This window comes from Morus notabilis, unplaced genomic scaffold, assembly GCF_000414095.1.
Source record: "Morus notabilis unplaced genomic scaffold, ASM41409v2 Scaffold549, whole genome shotgun sequence".
Classification (NCBI taxonomy): domain Eukaryota; kingdom Viridiplantae; phylum Streptophyta; class Magnoliopsida; order Rosales; family Moraceae; genus Morus; species Morus notabilis.
The window spans coordinates 109,262-124,682 of NW_010363732.1; the positions used below are offsets into that span (position 1 = coordinate 109,262).

General features: G+C 38.0%; 2 protein-coding genes across 2 annotated transcripts; one reads left to right on the top strand and one right to left on the bottom strand.

Annotated features, from left to right (window-relative positions):
- Positions 1-710: 710 nt before the first annotated feature.
- Positions 711-9,367, top strand: LOC21390168 (4-coumarate--CoA ligase-like 9). Its single transcript, XM_010104894.2, has 6 exons — positions 711-1,766; positions 3,146-3,335; positions 3,520-3,665; positions 8,680-8,747; positions 8,848-8,950; positions 9,148-9,367. Exons 1-6 carry the CDS (start codon positions 732-734, stop codon positions 9,271-9,273), a joined length of 1,668 nt encoding a protein of 555 aa, XP_010103196.2. The 5' UTR covers positions 711-731; the 3' UTR covers positions 9,274-9,367.
- Positions 9,368-9,886: 519 nt separating this feature from the next.
- On the bottom strand, positions 9,887-13,878 carry LOC21390169 (lipoxygenase 6, chloroplastic). Its single transcript, XM_010104895.2, has 9 exons — positions 13,465-13,878; positions 12,997-13,274; positions 12,660-12,894; positions 12,219-12,551; positions 12,013-12,098; positions 11,818-11,925; positions 11,399-11,700; positions 10,903-11,166; positions 9,887-10,834 (listed from the first exon to the last, which is right to left on the bottom strand). Exons 1-9 carry the CDS (start codon positions 13,856-13,858, stop codon positions 10,075-10,077), a joined length of 2,760 nt encoding a protein of 919 aa, XP_010103197.1. The 5' UTR covers positions 13,859-13,878; the 3' UTR covers positions 9,887-10,074.
- Positions 13,879-15,421: the final 1,543 nt, after the last annotated feature.

Sequence of the window (15,421 nt, forward strand, 5' to 3'; positions counted from 1 at the left end):
AGAGAATGAATGCTTAATTGACTTATTTTATACTTGATGAATTACTATATAATCAATGAGCATTTAATTGTCTAAAATGATACTTTAGTGATTATATTCATAAAATTGATATTCTTAATTTTAGTAAACATAAGAAAGAAAAACTTTACTTTTCTTTTTAATCCTATTATCATTTCCATTATATTTCTTTATAGTTTAATAAACACACTCTAAATTTAAAAAGAGTTGCTGTGTAGGATTATACTAAAACATGATTTGAAATTCCATGAAGTGTTAGTTTCATATCATCATCAATTGTCACACAACAACAGTAGACTACTGCCTACTGGTTAACAAGTAAACTTACAACAATTTTTTTTTTATTTTTAAAATAATCTTTTTAGCTGGGGCCTGGAATCTCACAAATTTGTTCAGAGAGCCGACTATTTAATTCGTTAATTTGAATTGAGATATAATTTTATGTAAAAATTTTGTATTATAATAAAAAAATTAAATGTGATTTTTTTTTAAGAATTTTATTGTAATAAAATTTAAAATTTAAATTTAAATAAGTGAAATTAAGGATAACTTATTAAACTTTGAAATTTAACGATAATTGCCAGGTGGCACATTCTAGTTCTTGTTCTCATTGGCCGCCACAACACTTCCACCGTACACGTACGTGACGCCAACAACAAGCTCAAAACCAAAACCAAAAACCCCGACAGCGAAACCTTTCTTGTTCTTCTTCAATGGCGCTCCAGAACCAAGACCGAACCTCCGCCATAGATCCGAACAGCGGCTTCTGCTCCGACTCTGGGACCTTCCGCAGCCTCAGACCTCAAGCCCCGCTCCCTCCCGAAACGACGCCGCTTTCCGTCGCCGACTACGTCTTCTCCCACCTCCGCGCCTCGCCTCCACACCCGTCCACCGCGGCCCTAATCGATTCCGCCACCGGCCGCCGCATCCTCTACCCGGACTTCCTTCGCCGCGTTGAAACTCTAGCAGCCTCTCTCCAGACCACCCTCGGAATCTCCGCCGGCGACTCCGCCTTCGTTCTCTCCCCAAATTCGATCCACATTCCAATCCTCTTCTACTCCTTGCTCTCCCTCGGCGTTGTAATTTCGCCTTCCAATCCCGCGAGCTCGGATTCCGAGATTTCCCGCCAAATCCAGCTATGCAAACCGGTCGTCGCGTTCGCGACATTGGAAACAGCTCCGAAAATCCCTTCTCTCCGATACGGCGTCGTTTTGCTCGACTCGCCGGAGTTCGAGTCCATGATGACGAACAGGATTGGCGAGTTTCGCCGAGTCAAGGTGAGACAATCGGATACGGCAACGATCTTGTACTCTTCCGGTACGACCGGGCGAGTCAAAGGTGTGGAGTTGACACACCGGAACTGGATATCCGTGTTTGCTGGAGTTTACGCGGTTCATGGCCAGTCTAAGGCGGCGGCAACGTCCCCTGCGGTGGCGTTGTGTGCGGTTCCGTACTTTCACGTGTACGGATTCGGGTACTGCACGAGGGTGCTTGCGCTGGGTGAAATCCTAGTGACGATGGGGAAGGGGAGGTTTGACCTGAGGCGACTGCTGAGGACGGTCGAGGAGCTTAGGGTAAGCCACTTGGCGGTGGCCCCACCGGTGCTTGTGGCGATTGCCAAGGATATAAGCGTGATGGACGGATGTGATTTGAGTTCGCTTGAGGTCGTTGGTTGTGGTGGTGCTCCGTTGCGGAGGAGTGTAATTGAGCAGTTGAGAAAGCGGTTGCCAAACGTACAACTGGCACAGGCAAGGATCTCTTTGTCCTGATAAAATGGAAAATATGTGTTTTTTGTTTTTTGATTTTTTTGTTTTGTTTACAGCACCACGAAAGAAAATAACGATCGTCATAAGATTATCACTTATGTGGTAGTGGATATAAAAATAATCAAAATCAATGTTAATTAAATACTTTTTGTTAGTGCTATAAAAAAAATAACATAAAATAAAAATTCAGACATAATGGTTACAAACTTTATATGAAACGTGGTGTCGGACAACATTTATGCCTTATATATAACATTAAAAGAAAGAATTATGGCTGTTAATATGGCAACACGATTAAAAAATGATATGAATTTTATGGGTTAAGGTTGAGAAAAAAGAGGTTCGAATTAGAATTGGGTCGACATGAAATTGATACGAAAAATACGGGTCAATTTCGGGTTAGATTCGCTTAACCCGAACACTATACGAAACTCGTAAAAAACTAAAAAATACATATATTTTTCATTACATATTTTTTTTATTTTATTATGAACTTGTGATATCATGATAGTTATACTCAAAATCTTATACTATTATTTACTTAATTTCAATGGATATTATCGTATTTTAGTGTATTATGAATTTTAAGTTATTTCTAATATGTAAAAAATTAAATAAAAGTATACAATTTTCTTGTCAATTTCAGGTTCACGGGTCAATTTCGTGTCACGAGTCATTTTCGTGTTGTGTCAACCCGTAAAGTGGTCATATCGTGTTCATATTGTGGTTTTTAAAAAATTTTGTGTTACGGATTGATTATAAATTTAAAATCAAAACATGACAAGTGATACGAATTTCCACCTTAACTGTCCTGAGTGGAATTTTGATAGACCATGAACAACCATATTGGCGGTTCTATATATGTATGAGCGTCTCAACAAAACGCTTGGGATTTGGGAAAAAGATAAAAAAAAAAAATGATGAATATCAGATAAAAGAGAACCAAATTCTGAAAAAAACCTAAATACAAGGGTTATAATTGTCACGTGAAAGCGTCAGCCTCAACCCACATACTTGTTGCCAGGTAATATTTTTATTTCAGGACTATAAATATAGGGATCAATATTATTCACTTCTTGATAAAATAAGCACTCATTATATTAAGTTGGTCGGGCTGAAGACTATGCTTCTAATAAACTACGACAAATTTTAAAAGATAATCCTTAATTCATAATCCATGATAAGCCTTTGATTTAGTGGCTTTTAACATATGCTCTTAGCCTCTTATGATATTTGTCATTTTTTTTCCCATGTACCCTTGTTCTTTTTCTCTAGATGATTACTATAAAAGTAAGAGTTTATCAAAAAGGAAAAAGATTGAACTTTATACTTTTATATGCCTTGTGCCGTATGGGATGAAGGCATATGGCTTAACAGAGTCAACAGGACGGGTGTTTGGAACTGTAGGCCTGAAAGAAAGCCTGGTAGAAGGTGCTACGGGAAAGCTAATGCCAAATTTCCAAGCCAAGATTGTCGACATTGAAACTGGCGCTAATTTGCCTCCTTCAATGCCTGGAGAGCTTTACCTTAAAGGACCATTCATAATGAAGGGTACGATATACTGTTGGTTTAGTCTTGATAACAATTTTTCGCGTAATTGATAATGTAAGACTGCCTAGTTTAGCCCATCTTGCATGTTTTTCATGTTATGGATATGGGATATGCAAATTATCAAATAAATTTCTTTCTTGTACTGCACTCAACATCCAATATTGGTCTTGTTATTGTAGTATAGGTTATGTTGATGACAAAAAAGCAACTACTGAGATTCTTGATTCAGACGGATGGCTGAAAACCGGTGACCTTTGTTATATCAACAATGAAGGTTATCTGTTTATTGTGGATCGCCTAAAGGAATTAATCAAATGCAAGGGCTATCAGGTTTTTCGTCTCTTTTAACTTAATTACTCCAACTGATGTTCATATGTTTCCTAAAAATTTGTTACAATTCTTTTTTTTTTTCTCCTCTTTGTTAGACAAGTGTTTAGGATGGCTGCCACGTTGCAGAAGTGGTTAGATGTGTTGCCACGTTACTGAAGATTTTTATTTATTTTGAATCATTCAAAGTAGTCGTACCTAGCTTTTAGGAAGTTGCTGATTTTCAGTTATGCATGTTTGTTATCATGGCACAAGTTAAGGACCATGATGTTAGTGGGCTGTTGTTCATCAAGTTATAAATTATAATGTTTCTGAAGTTAATGAATTATTCAGTTTTTGCTTCAAAATACGTTGCTCTCAATTAGTTTTTAAACTGCAGTAATATTTCTTAAACACAGGAAAGCTTTGTTTTGTTTCTTTTCTTTTCTAAAACAACTACAATTGGTATCAGAGCACTCTTCTTAAGGGATATGTGTGTGAGTTTGACGCGTCATGGAAGCCGAAGCCAGTTTCTCATCCATTGCTCCGCCAGTGTTCGACGGAGACAATTACCAGATTTGGGCAGTACGCATGGAGACATACTTGTATGCTTTGGATCTTTGAGAAGCAGTGGAAGAAGACTATGAAATCCCTGCACTACCAAACAATCCCACCATGGCACAGATCAAAGCGCAGAAGGAGAAGAAGATGAAGAAATCAAAGGCAAAGGCATGCTTGTTTGCTGCAGTCGCGTCCACCATCTTCATTCGTATCATGTCTCTGAAGTTAGCAAAGGAGATATGGGATTATCTCAAGACCGAATACGAAGGAGATGAAAGGATCCGGGGGATGCAAGTCCTGAACCTGGTACGTGACTTTGAGTTGCAGAAGATGAAGAAGACTGAATCCATCAAAGAGTATTCTGACAGGTTGCTTAACATTGCAAGCCGAGTTAGACTACTCGGCTCGTCCCTGCCAGAATCAAGGATTATTGAAAAAATCCTTGTAACGATGCCTGAAAAATTTGAGGCAACAATTACATCCTTAGAAAACACTAAGGATATATCAAAAATCTCTCTGGCAGAGCTGTTGAATGCTCAACAAGCACAGGAGCAAAGAAGAGCCATGAGGCAGGAAGGTGATGTTGAGGGTGCCTTACCTGCAAAACATCATGGAGCTGACAAAAACAAGAAGAAAAAGAAGACGGGACAAAAAGGAAATTCGTTCTCTCCTGCTTCGAGTAGCAACGACAACAAAAATGGAAGTTTCAAGGGTAAATACCCTCCTTGTCATCACTGTGGGAAGAAAGGGCATCCTCCATTCAAATGTTGGAGGAGACCTGAGGCAAAATGTTCCAAATGCAACCAGATGGGGCATGAAGCTATTATCTGCAAAAACAAAAATCAGCAACAACGTGAAGATGCACAGATTGCTGATCAAGAGGAGGAGGACCAACTGTTCGTGGCTACCTGTTTTTCAAGCATCGAATCAAGTGAGAGCTGGCTCATTGACAGTGGTTGTACTAACCACATGACACATGACAAGGATCTTTTCAGGGAATTATCAAGCACAAACACGTCGAAGGTTTGAATTGGAAATGGCGAGTACATAACTGTGAAAGGAAAGGGAACAGTTGTAATCTCGAGCTACTCAGGTACAAAGTTCATTTCTGATGTGTTGTATGTCCCTAAAATTGATCAAAATTTGTTAAGTGTTGGACAACTAATTGGAAAAGGTTATAAAGTTGTGTTCGAAGACAAAAGTTGCTTGATTAAAGATGCAGCTAGCCAAGATATCTTCAAAGTGAAAATGAAAGGGAAAAGTTTTGTTCTAAATCCATTGGAGGAGGAGCAATCTGCTTTCCCAATCAAAGAAAGTATCACAGAAGTTTGGCACAAGAGGCTCGGGCACTATCATCATCAGGGGCTGTTGCAGATGAAATCCAAGATGATGATAAATGATCTTCCAGAACTTGATGATCGCATTCCAAACTGCAAAGCATGTCAGTTTGGAAAGCAAAGTAGAAAACCGTTTCCCAAGATAGCATGGAGAGCATCAAAGAAGCTCCAGTTAATCCACATGGATATTGCAGGCCCACAAAGAACGCCTTCCTTGAAAGGTAGTCTCTATTATGCTGCATTCATTGATGATTTCACCTGTATGTGTTGGATTTTCTTTTTAAAACACAAGTCAGAGGTGGCTCAAGTCTTCTGGAACTTTAAAGCCATAGTTGAGAATGAGAGTGGCTGCAAAATTCAGACTCTTAGATCAGACAATGGCAAGGAGTACAACTCTGAATCCTTCAACTGATTTTGTGAGGAGGACGGCATCCAACATCAACTAATTGCTCCATACACTCCGCAACAAAATGGAGTAAGTGAGAGACGGAACAGATTCATATTGGAGATGACACGATGTATGCTACATGAGAAGAACCTATCAAAGCAGTTCTGGGCCGAAGCAGCAAACACTACTGTTTTTTTACAAAACAAGCTTCTCACAAGAGCAGTAAGGGATCAAACACCCTTTGAGGCATGGTATGGTTATAAACCATCCTTGAATTTCCTTAAAATATTTGGATATTTGTGCTTCACTCATGTTCCACAGATCAAGAGAGATAAACTAGATAAAAGAGCACTTCCAGGCATCTTTATTGGCTACAGCTCGGTTACAAAAGCCTATAAAGTTTTCCAGTCACAAACTGGAAAAATTGTTATAAGCAGGGATGTGCACTTTATGGAAGACGAAGAGTGGAATTGGGATGATGCAAAGAAGATGGATCCAACCTCAAAAGAGCCAAAGCTCAAGTTTCCTGTTCGGACACGGCAGAACAAAGCATAGGAGACTGGCAAAATGACATGGTGGAGGACATTCCTGTTAGAGGCACAAGACCACTTTCTGATGTTTATCAAAGATGCAACATTGCTGTGTGTGAACCTATAGATTATGGTCTTGTGCCTCTGACAGGAATGTCATCCACCATGTTATTTTGCCAGTCTCCTATGTTTTGTTCTGCCGTGTCCGAAACAGGAAACTTGACATGGTGGATGACATTCCTATCAGAGGCACAAGACCACTTTCTGATGTTTATCAAAGATGCAACATTGCTGTGTGTGAACCTGCAGATTATGAAGAAGCCAAGACAGATCAGAAGTGGATAGCTGCAATGGAGGAGGAGTTGTACATGATCGAAAGAAATCAAACATGGAAGCTCATTGACAGACCACAAGACAGGAATATCATTGGTGTCAAATGGGTGTTCAGAACCAAGCTTAATGCAGATGGCTCAATTAACAAACACAAAGCAAGACTTGTAGTGAAAGGGTGTGCTCAGATTTTTGGCGTGGACTACTCAGATACGTTTGCACCAGTGGCTCGATTGGACACCATCAAGCTGTTACTTACTGTAGCTGCTCAAAAGAATTGGAGAGTGTATCAACTCGATGTCAAATCAGCCTTCTTAAATGGTTACTTGCAAGAAGAAATCTATGTTGAGCAACCCGAGGGCTTTGTGAAGGAAGGAGAAGAAGACAAGGTTTATCTTCTCAAGAAGGCTCTTTATGGTCTGAAACAAGCTCCAAGAGCTTGGTACAGCAGAATTGATGAACATTTGTTGAGCTTGGGATTTGCTAAAAGCTTATCTGAATCAACATTGTATGTCAAGCACATTGGAGCTGACATTCTTATTATCTCACTGTATGTGGATGATCTGCTCGTGACAGGAAACAACACAAGTCTTGTGGAGAAGTTCAAGCAAGAGATGATGGTGGTCTTTGAGATGACAGATCTCGGTTTGATGACTTTTTTTCTTGGAATGGAAATCAAACAAGATGAACATGAAATCTTTATTTGTCAGAAGAAATATGCCAAAGAGATCCTAAAGAAGTTCAAACTCGATGATTGCAAAGAAATGAACACACCAATGAACCAGAAGGAAAAGCTCAGCAAAGAAGATGGAACTGACAAGATTGATCAAGCATATTTCAGAAGCATGATTGGTTGCTTGATGTATCTTACAGCAACTCGGCTTGACATCTTGAATGCTGTAAGCATTTTGTCTCGGTTCATGCATTGTGCAAGTGAAATGCATCTCAAGGCTGCAAAGAGAGTGATTAGATATGTCAAAGGTACCTGTGATTTTGGCATCAAATTCACAAGAAGCAAAGAGTTCAAGCTGGCTGGTTTTTCAGACAGTGATTGGGGGGGTTCCATTGATGATATGAGGAGCACTTCAGACTAATGTTTACATTTGGTTCTGGTGTTTTCTCTTGGAGATCGAAAAAACAAGAAATTGTAGCTCAATCTACAGCTGAAGCAGAGTTTATTGCAGCCACAGTTGCAGTGAATCAAGCTATGTGGCTAAGAAAGATTTTAATTGATCTTAACATAGAGCAGAAGGAAAGCACGGTGATTCATGTTGACAACCAAGCTGCTATTGCTATCTCTCATAACCCCGTGTTTCACGGGAAAACTAAGCATTTTAACATCAAGTTATTTTTTCTGAGGGAAGCACAAAAGGCTGGAGCTATGGTTATTTTCTATTGCAAAACAGAAGATCAGGTTGCTGATATTTTCACAAAGCCTCTGCTAGTCAACAAGTTTGAATTTTTCAGAAAGACACTTGGAATGTGCAGCATCTAAACAAGGAGGAGTGTTAGACAAGTGTTTAGAATGGCTGTCACGTTGCAGAAGTGGTTAGATGTGTTGCCACGTTACTGAAGATTTTTATTTATTTTGAATCATTCAAAGTAGTCGCACCTAGTTTTTAGGAAGTTGCTGATTTTCAGTTATGCATGTTTGTTATCATGGCACAAGTTAAGGACCATGATGTTAGTGGGCTGTTGTTCATCAAGTTATAAATTGTAATGTTTCTGAAGTTAATGAATTATTCAGTTTTTGCTTCAAAATACGTTGCTCTCAATTAGTTTTTACACTGCAGTAATATTTCTTAAACACAGGAAAGCTTTGTTTTGTTTCTTTTCTTTTCTAAAACAACTACACTCTTAATGATCATCATTTGTGTTCATATATATGTCAGGTTGCCCCGGCAGAACTAGAGCATCTGCTTCAATCGCGTCTAGATATAACTGATGCAGCTGTGGTTCCGTATGTATTTCTATTATATCAGTTTAGCTAATTTGTTGACTTTATGTGATTTATGCGTTGATTAGGACTACTTTATTTCTAAAGACTAAAGTATTAACAGGTACCCTGATGAAGAAGCAGGGCAAGTACCTATGGCCTTTGTCGTAAAACGCACTGGAAGTGTTGTTCATGAATCACAGATTATGGATTTCATTGCTAAACGGGTACTTACTCCGCTATTCTCATAATCTTACACGATTTTCAGGAATGATTTTTATCTATTTCAATGTCAACTGTCTAGCTTTACTTCTTATAAACCAGAACTGGCTACTTAGACATAATTTTGCAAAATTTGACGTCCATTCTGGCTGAATTAACCGTAATCTTTCTCTTTTCTCTTGTGATAAAATACTGCTTGTAGGTTGCACCATATAAGAAGATAAGAAAGTTAAAGTTCATTGATGCAATACCAAAGAATGCACAGGGTAAGGTATTGAGGAGGGAGTTAATCAAACTTGCATTATCAAATCCTGTTTCAAAGTTATAGTTCTTTTTAGATGTCTTTATTATGTTGTATTTCTTTTATAATTGAGAAAAATCTACCAATCTAAATTCCAAAGCTGATAATACCAACAAAGCAAAAAAGCTCAATATATTCTTCTGGGAGAGTTATTCTACTTATTTACTGCTGATGGATAATTTTTTTGTGGAATGATCATGATTATTATCCTTGACGTCTTCCATGGAAATATAATGCTGTGTTTAGAGTTGTTTTCGTTTTTTATTTTCACATTTTTCGAGAAAGAAAAAATGAAAACGGGAAAAAAACGGTGTTTAACACAATTAAAGACAAAAAAACTGAAATGAAAACGATTTTTTAGTTTATTGTAAAATGTGAGAGAAATGAAAAATAAATTTAAGTCATTTTTCATTTTTTATTTCCATTTTCTCATCTCTCGAGTAGAGAGACATTAATAAATTTTTTTATACTGAAAACAATCTCTTGAAAAAATTACCAAATGCATTTTTAAAAATGATTTATGTCTGAAATTAAAAATGTTTTCATTTCTATTTTCATATAAAAAATAAAATCATTTTAAAATGAGTTCTAAACACACTCATTATTTTCTCCAAATTGCATGTAAAATATGTATATTTAATTTGGAAAAAAATTTTCTGTGCGGTACATAAGATCCTGTATATTTATCACTACTCACTAAAGCAACAGTAGTATCTATTTTTTTTTGCCCGGCAAGAGAGGAGATGAGATAGTACTTAGTTTTACTACAAGGTGCTGAAAATGGTAGATTCAAAAACCTTTTACATCACCTAAACAAAGCAAAAACAATCAGATGGAAATGCTATTTGGTATTCCGCGACCAGTCACCCCAGGGCCTGATGATGGAAGCAGCAACTCATATGGCGGAACGCCTGCGCCACTTCTGTTTTTAAGGCGGATATCTTTGTTTCTTCTGTTAATGATCTCCTCTATCTCCTGTAACCTAGAAGAGAATTTGTTCAAAGACTCGAGGATTTCATGATCATTTGTCCAATGGGCATGAAGCGGGTTCACCTGACCCAAGTACTCTTCATCTGCAGAGTGAGTTGAGAGAGTATCTTGAACGGCCATTACTTTGGTGGCCTGAAGTTGGGTCGGCAAAGAAGACAGGAAAGTGTTTTGTGGGTTTAACATGAACTTCTCGTAATCATGGCTGTTTTCTTGTGGAATAAGTTTCCTCATAAGCGTAGGGCGATTAGGCACATACCCTCCAAAAGGGTACTGCCCAAAGTTGATGGCTGCATGCTGACCTGAAGCCACCCAAATCATGGAGGTGAGGATACCGGATAAGTCCTCTTTGGTGTTAAGTTTCGGCCACCATGGCTCGTTTTTCTTGTCAGGGTGACCCTTGTTCTTGATCTCATCCCACCATGCCTGAAGCTCATTATCAGTTGTTACAGAGTTTGGCTCGGAATAGTAATGTTCAACATAAGACTCTACCCATTCTTTGATGGCGGACCATATGAGGAGACCATCTGTGGCGTACGGGTAATCTTCAATCACAAGTTTGACACCACTAGGCATTGTTGGATCCTCCACAGCCATGCCCCTGAAAAGTTCTAACATGAGTATATGCCAAATTACTATGTGCTTCTCAAGGCAGTCAAATGTTCTTACCGACGGAGAAGATCAGCTGGAAGTGCCTCCAAGTCGAATCGCCAGCTCTTGTAAGCTGCGGAGCTTAGCTCCAAGGCATATTTTCCTGGACTGAAACTTGCCTCAATTATTCCTCCTCCATTAATTAAGCTTTGCCTCGCGAGTGCGTTGATTTCCAAAGTGTATCGCATATGAGGATGAAGGAGCATGTAAATGGGGTGCATTGAGCTGAGCTGCCTATGAGTTGCAATTATATAGGGCTCCATGCAAGCGTGAGTCTTCAGCCTACACATAACAAACAAAAAACATATTAGAAATGCACACATCTGAACTTTCTTTCACAAAGCTTCCAGCTGAATACAACTTAGACGAGACGTGTTTTTCTATTTTGCCAAACTTTCTAACTTTTTTCCCGACTTAATTTGATTTTGGTATGGGAAAACTTAATGTCCTATTCGTATGGTAGTAGTAAAAAGAAGGGTTGGACAGAGGATAATGTAATTCGTTTGCTTTTTACCAGTGATTAACTAATTGATGGACTCCTGCATCATTGGAGCAAACATGAGCTTTGGCAAGCTTCCAAATCCAATGAGTCGTGGCGTCGTGCCCATGCGTATAAACACGCTTGTTTCGAGGGGAGGAAGGCGATGGGGGAAGAGAAAGCTCAATGGCTATTGGCTTCAGAACATCTCTGTTGGTACAGAAGAGAACTGTCCTAGAAGCATAGGACTTTCTCCCAGGCAAGGAGTTAATCTTATCCACAAATGGCAAAAGAATGTCATGGAAATCAAGTAAGAAGAGTCTCTTTTCCTTAATAGCCTACATCCACCAAACATCAAAGGCAGAATCACATATTTGCTTATTTAGAAAACAACGAAATGGTTTCATGAAAGATTCTTTCCTCTAGCTTCTCAATAGAAACGTGGATATCAATACCTTTTCCACACTCATTCCGTTGATTTCTTGTTCTATCAGTTCTTTTGTGATAGCGGATTCGGGCGGACCATAAACTTCAGGGTCTAGTTTGCTGAGAATTGGAAACTCCTGCGAAATTGAACCTAACTTGAGCAATCTCAGAGGCATTTCACTTATATCATCCAGTACAATAACATTTTGATAATACTTATTTACCTTCAAAAGCTCAATGTTCACCGGATTAACTCCTGCTAAACACTGCCGCGCAAACTCGTTATCTCGCAGCCAAGCAAATCTATCTCCTGGAAAGAAATTAGACACACAACATCAGATCAAAGTTTAAGAAGACAAGAATTCAGGCAAGTTTATAAAACACAAGAAAGAGTAAAAAGAGAGAGCTTATTAAGGAGTTTATTTCTTACTTCTTATAATAGCGGGGACCTCATATTTGAACAACCTTTCTTTAACGCTCAAGACCTGTTTCATGAAATCTCCTCCAATGGGAAACCTTCTACCTTCATTTTGCTCGTCATCTTTCAAGTAGAAACCATCGGTGTACAGCTTATCAATGTCGGTAAAGCACGAGAAAGGGATATCCGAATTCGACAGAGTAGCAGCCAGAGACGGTATAAGATTGTGAAGCAGAGCTTTCAACCTTCCAGCAGAGAAAGTGTTTTGCTTTATCTCTTCAAAAGTCTCATCTCGAGGTACATAAACCGGATGAGGCTTCTCGATTCTGGTCTCCGAATGAGTATCTATTCGAATCCAATTTAACGCATTAAACTCACAGGTGATCAACATCAGAAACTCAATCTTGTACCAAAAATAGGAGGGGAATAAAAAAAAAGGTTGAACAACTATACCTGATTTGCTTGGAGGGCGGCCAGTTCGACAGCGCCTAGGATAAGGCCTCTTCTCACCCCCAATGACTGGCCTAGCGAGATCATCCTTTTCAGGATTGCCCAAATCGTTATAAACATCATAGTCATAAATCCTATCATGTGGCTTTCTCTCTCCTTTCCCATTTCCCCGGATGCTCAGCAAGTCTTCCCTTCTAAGATCCTTAAGTCCTCGTGGTGTTTGTGAAGGTAAATATGCCTGTTGACCAACGTGACACAACATTAATAACAACATATGATGCAAATTTGGAACCAAACAAATAGAAAGTGAAGATCACAAAATTGTTTTGTTAATTCTTACTTGATTTCTGAAGATAATTCGACTCTCGGGATTGTCCTTGCGCGAATGAATCCACGTATTGGCAAGGAAGAAGATAGGGCCTTTGTCAAAGCCGTGAATGACAATTTCTAATAAATAAAACTCTTTGCCATGAAGATTTGTGACGAGAACAGCACCGGGACATCCAAAATCACTTGGGACAGTGAAGTTTGCTGCATATTCAACAATGTGCAAATTGTTTGATGGCTTTGGCAGCCACCCTCTCACGCATGATTCCACCCTCTTTCCTGATTTAGTAACTTCAAACCAAAAAAAAAAACAGACATCTTGACACGTAAATATAAAAAATTCGCAAGTTGTCCAGCTTTTTAAGCTGAGACAGACGTATATTCTAAGAAAAAAGCATTTTTCATCCAAACAATGAAAGAAAAAGACACAAAAAAGAACAAACTTGTTTGTTGTTTGTTGTCAAAGAAAGTAATTTCTGACCAGGATCAAGCTCTTCACTAATGAGTTGAATCTGAATCCCCCGGCCAATCCCATTAACGAAAAACTCCCACTGATCTTCAACCTTCTCAGTGAGCTTCTCCTTCATCTTCTTCCTGATCGTCACCACCGCTCTGACGTCGATCCCGCCAGACGAAGACGAAGACGGAGAAGGAGATATCAGAGACTTATTTACTTCTTTTCTCTGCACCGGAACAGAGCTCTCAACCGCTTTGTCTTCTCTACTAATCGCAGCTCTGACCGATCCTCGTTCTCTAAGTCTCACGTACGTCCTTTTCCGGTTCATGCCATTATCTCCGGCGCCGGTTATCGACCGGAGCCGCCGGTCGCCGGCGATGTTTGACTTCACGGGAGTGGTGGGGTTGACCGCGAACATCTTTTCCGGGAAGGTCTTTTGTTAAAGGTTTGACCGCGAACATCTTTTCCGGGAAGTTCTTTTGTTAAACTCCCAGAAACTGAAGCGAAAGAAGCGGCGACGTTTACTTGTTGATAGTCTTCTTGTTGTATTTTTTTTTTTTTTTTTCTTTTCCTTGTGTTGAAGAGAAGAAAAATGGCTGTTTTTAGTGAAACATCAAACAGAGAAAGTTGAAAATGATGAAGTAGTGTGGGATCTGTGTGTAATGTTTTAATAATGAGTTCTGTTGTGTGCACAGCTTATTAATAGAGATGGTGACTTTATTTATTTATTTTTTTTTTGTTTTAGTTTTTTAATGGTTATGACTTATGAGAAAGAGCGCGTGTGACTACGCGCTTCTAGTCTTTGTCCATTAGTCAATACTCAATAGGCGGGCAAAGGGTTTTTTTTATTATTATTATTTTTTATTTACTTTTTACCTGAAAAAATCTAAAGAGGGGCTATTAACATAGTACCCGAGTACCCATAACGTTATTGACAATACGGTTTCTATCGCTCATTTGAGTTTAAATTAAAAGCCGTTTAATTTATTGATTTAAATTAAAATATAATTTTATATAAAATTTTTTTATTATAGTAAAAAAATTATATGTGATTATTTTTTAAAATTTTTTATTGTAATAAAATTTAAATTTTAAACTTAAATTAGTAAATTAAATAAAATTTAAGAGTGTATTTAATAGGATGAATAGATAGACGGAAATAAAAGGGTGAAGGGAGAGAGACGAGGAAGATGACAATTCGATTGTTTGTTGAATGAATGAAAGATAGGAGATGAGAGATGAAGGGAGAGGTTCTCTTTTTAGACTTACGAATTTGGATTCTTCTCTTAATAGAAGATTCATCAAATCTCTCAAATTTTAAACTAAAAGTTACTTTTACCTTCTAAAAAAAATTATTTCCAAATAAAAAAATAGATAATATAATAATTAGACAAACAATTATCATCTATTATTTTAAGTCTCATTTCCTCATATCAAATAGCATAAAAGATTAATCTAATCCTCTTCATCTTTTATATTCTCTATCTTTCTTATCAAATAGAGCTTATAGACTAAATTTATATAAAAAAAATACTGTAATAAAAAAAATTAAATTTAAATTTTTATAAAAAAAAATATGTTATAAAAACTTAAATTTGTGATTCAAATTAACTAAACCAACGAGACTCTAATAGTCGTTGAAGGCTCTACATACAAATTCTACTCCTCAAATAAAGAGCGCATTATCCCAACCCTACCAAAAGGGCGAAAGAAGTATTTTTCATAACTAAACTAACACAAGTAATTTGATATTTACGTTTCATAGAAAAAAAAATGTAAGTAGTTTGGTTAAATTAAAGGGACGTGCAACATGTGCGTCAAAATAATAAACTATCCGATGGAAATTTTAAAATAGAGGAAAAAGACATGGAAATTAGAGAACTAAAATTTTTTATTGTTTTTTTAACTAATGGGCTGCTGACACGTGTACATATCACATGGGTAACACCTCATCAACGGCTCCCGAAGTAGATCACAGCCC

Coding starts and splice junctions, on each gene's coding strand:
- LOC21390168 (XM_010104894.2), top strand. CDS start 732: ATGGCGCTCCAGAACCAAGACCGAACCTCCGCCATAGATCCGAACAGC. Junction 1,767..3,145: donor CAAACGTACAACTGGCACAG/GCAAGGATCTCT, acceptor TATGGGATGAAG/GCATATGGCTTAACAGAGTC. Junction 8,748..8,847: donor ACTGATGCAGCTGTGGTTCC/GTATGTATTTCT, acceptor AAGTATTAACAG/GTACCCTGATGAAGAAGCAG.
- LOC21390169 (XM_010104895.2), bottom strand. CDS start 13,858: ATGTTCGCGGTCAACCCCACCACTCCCGTGAAGTCAAACATCGCCGGC. Junction 12,895..12,996: donor GAATTATCTTCAGAAATCAA/GTAAGAATTAAC, acceptor GTTGGTCAACAG/GCATATTTACCTTCACAAAC. Junction 12,099..12,218: donor GGTCCCCGCTATTATAAGAA/GTAAGAAATAAA, acceptor ATTTCTTTCCAG/GAGATAGATTTGCTTGGCTG.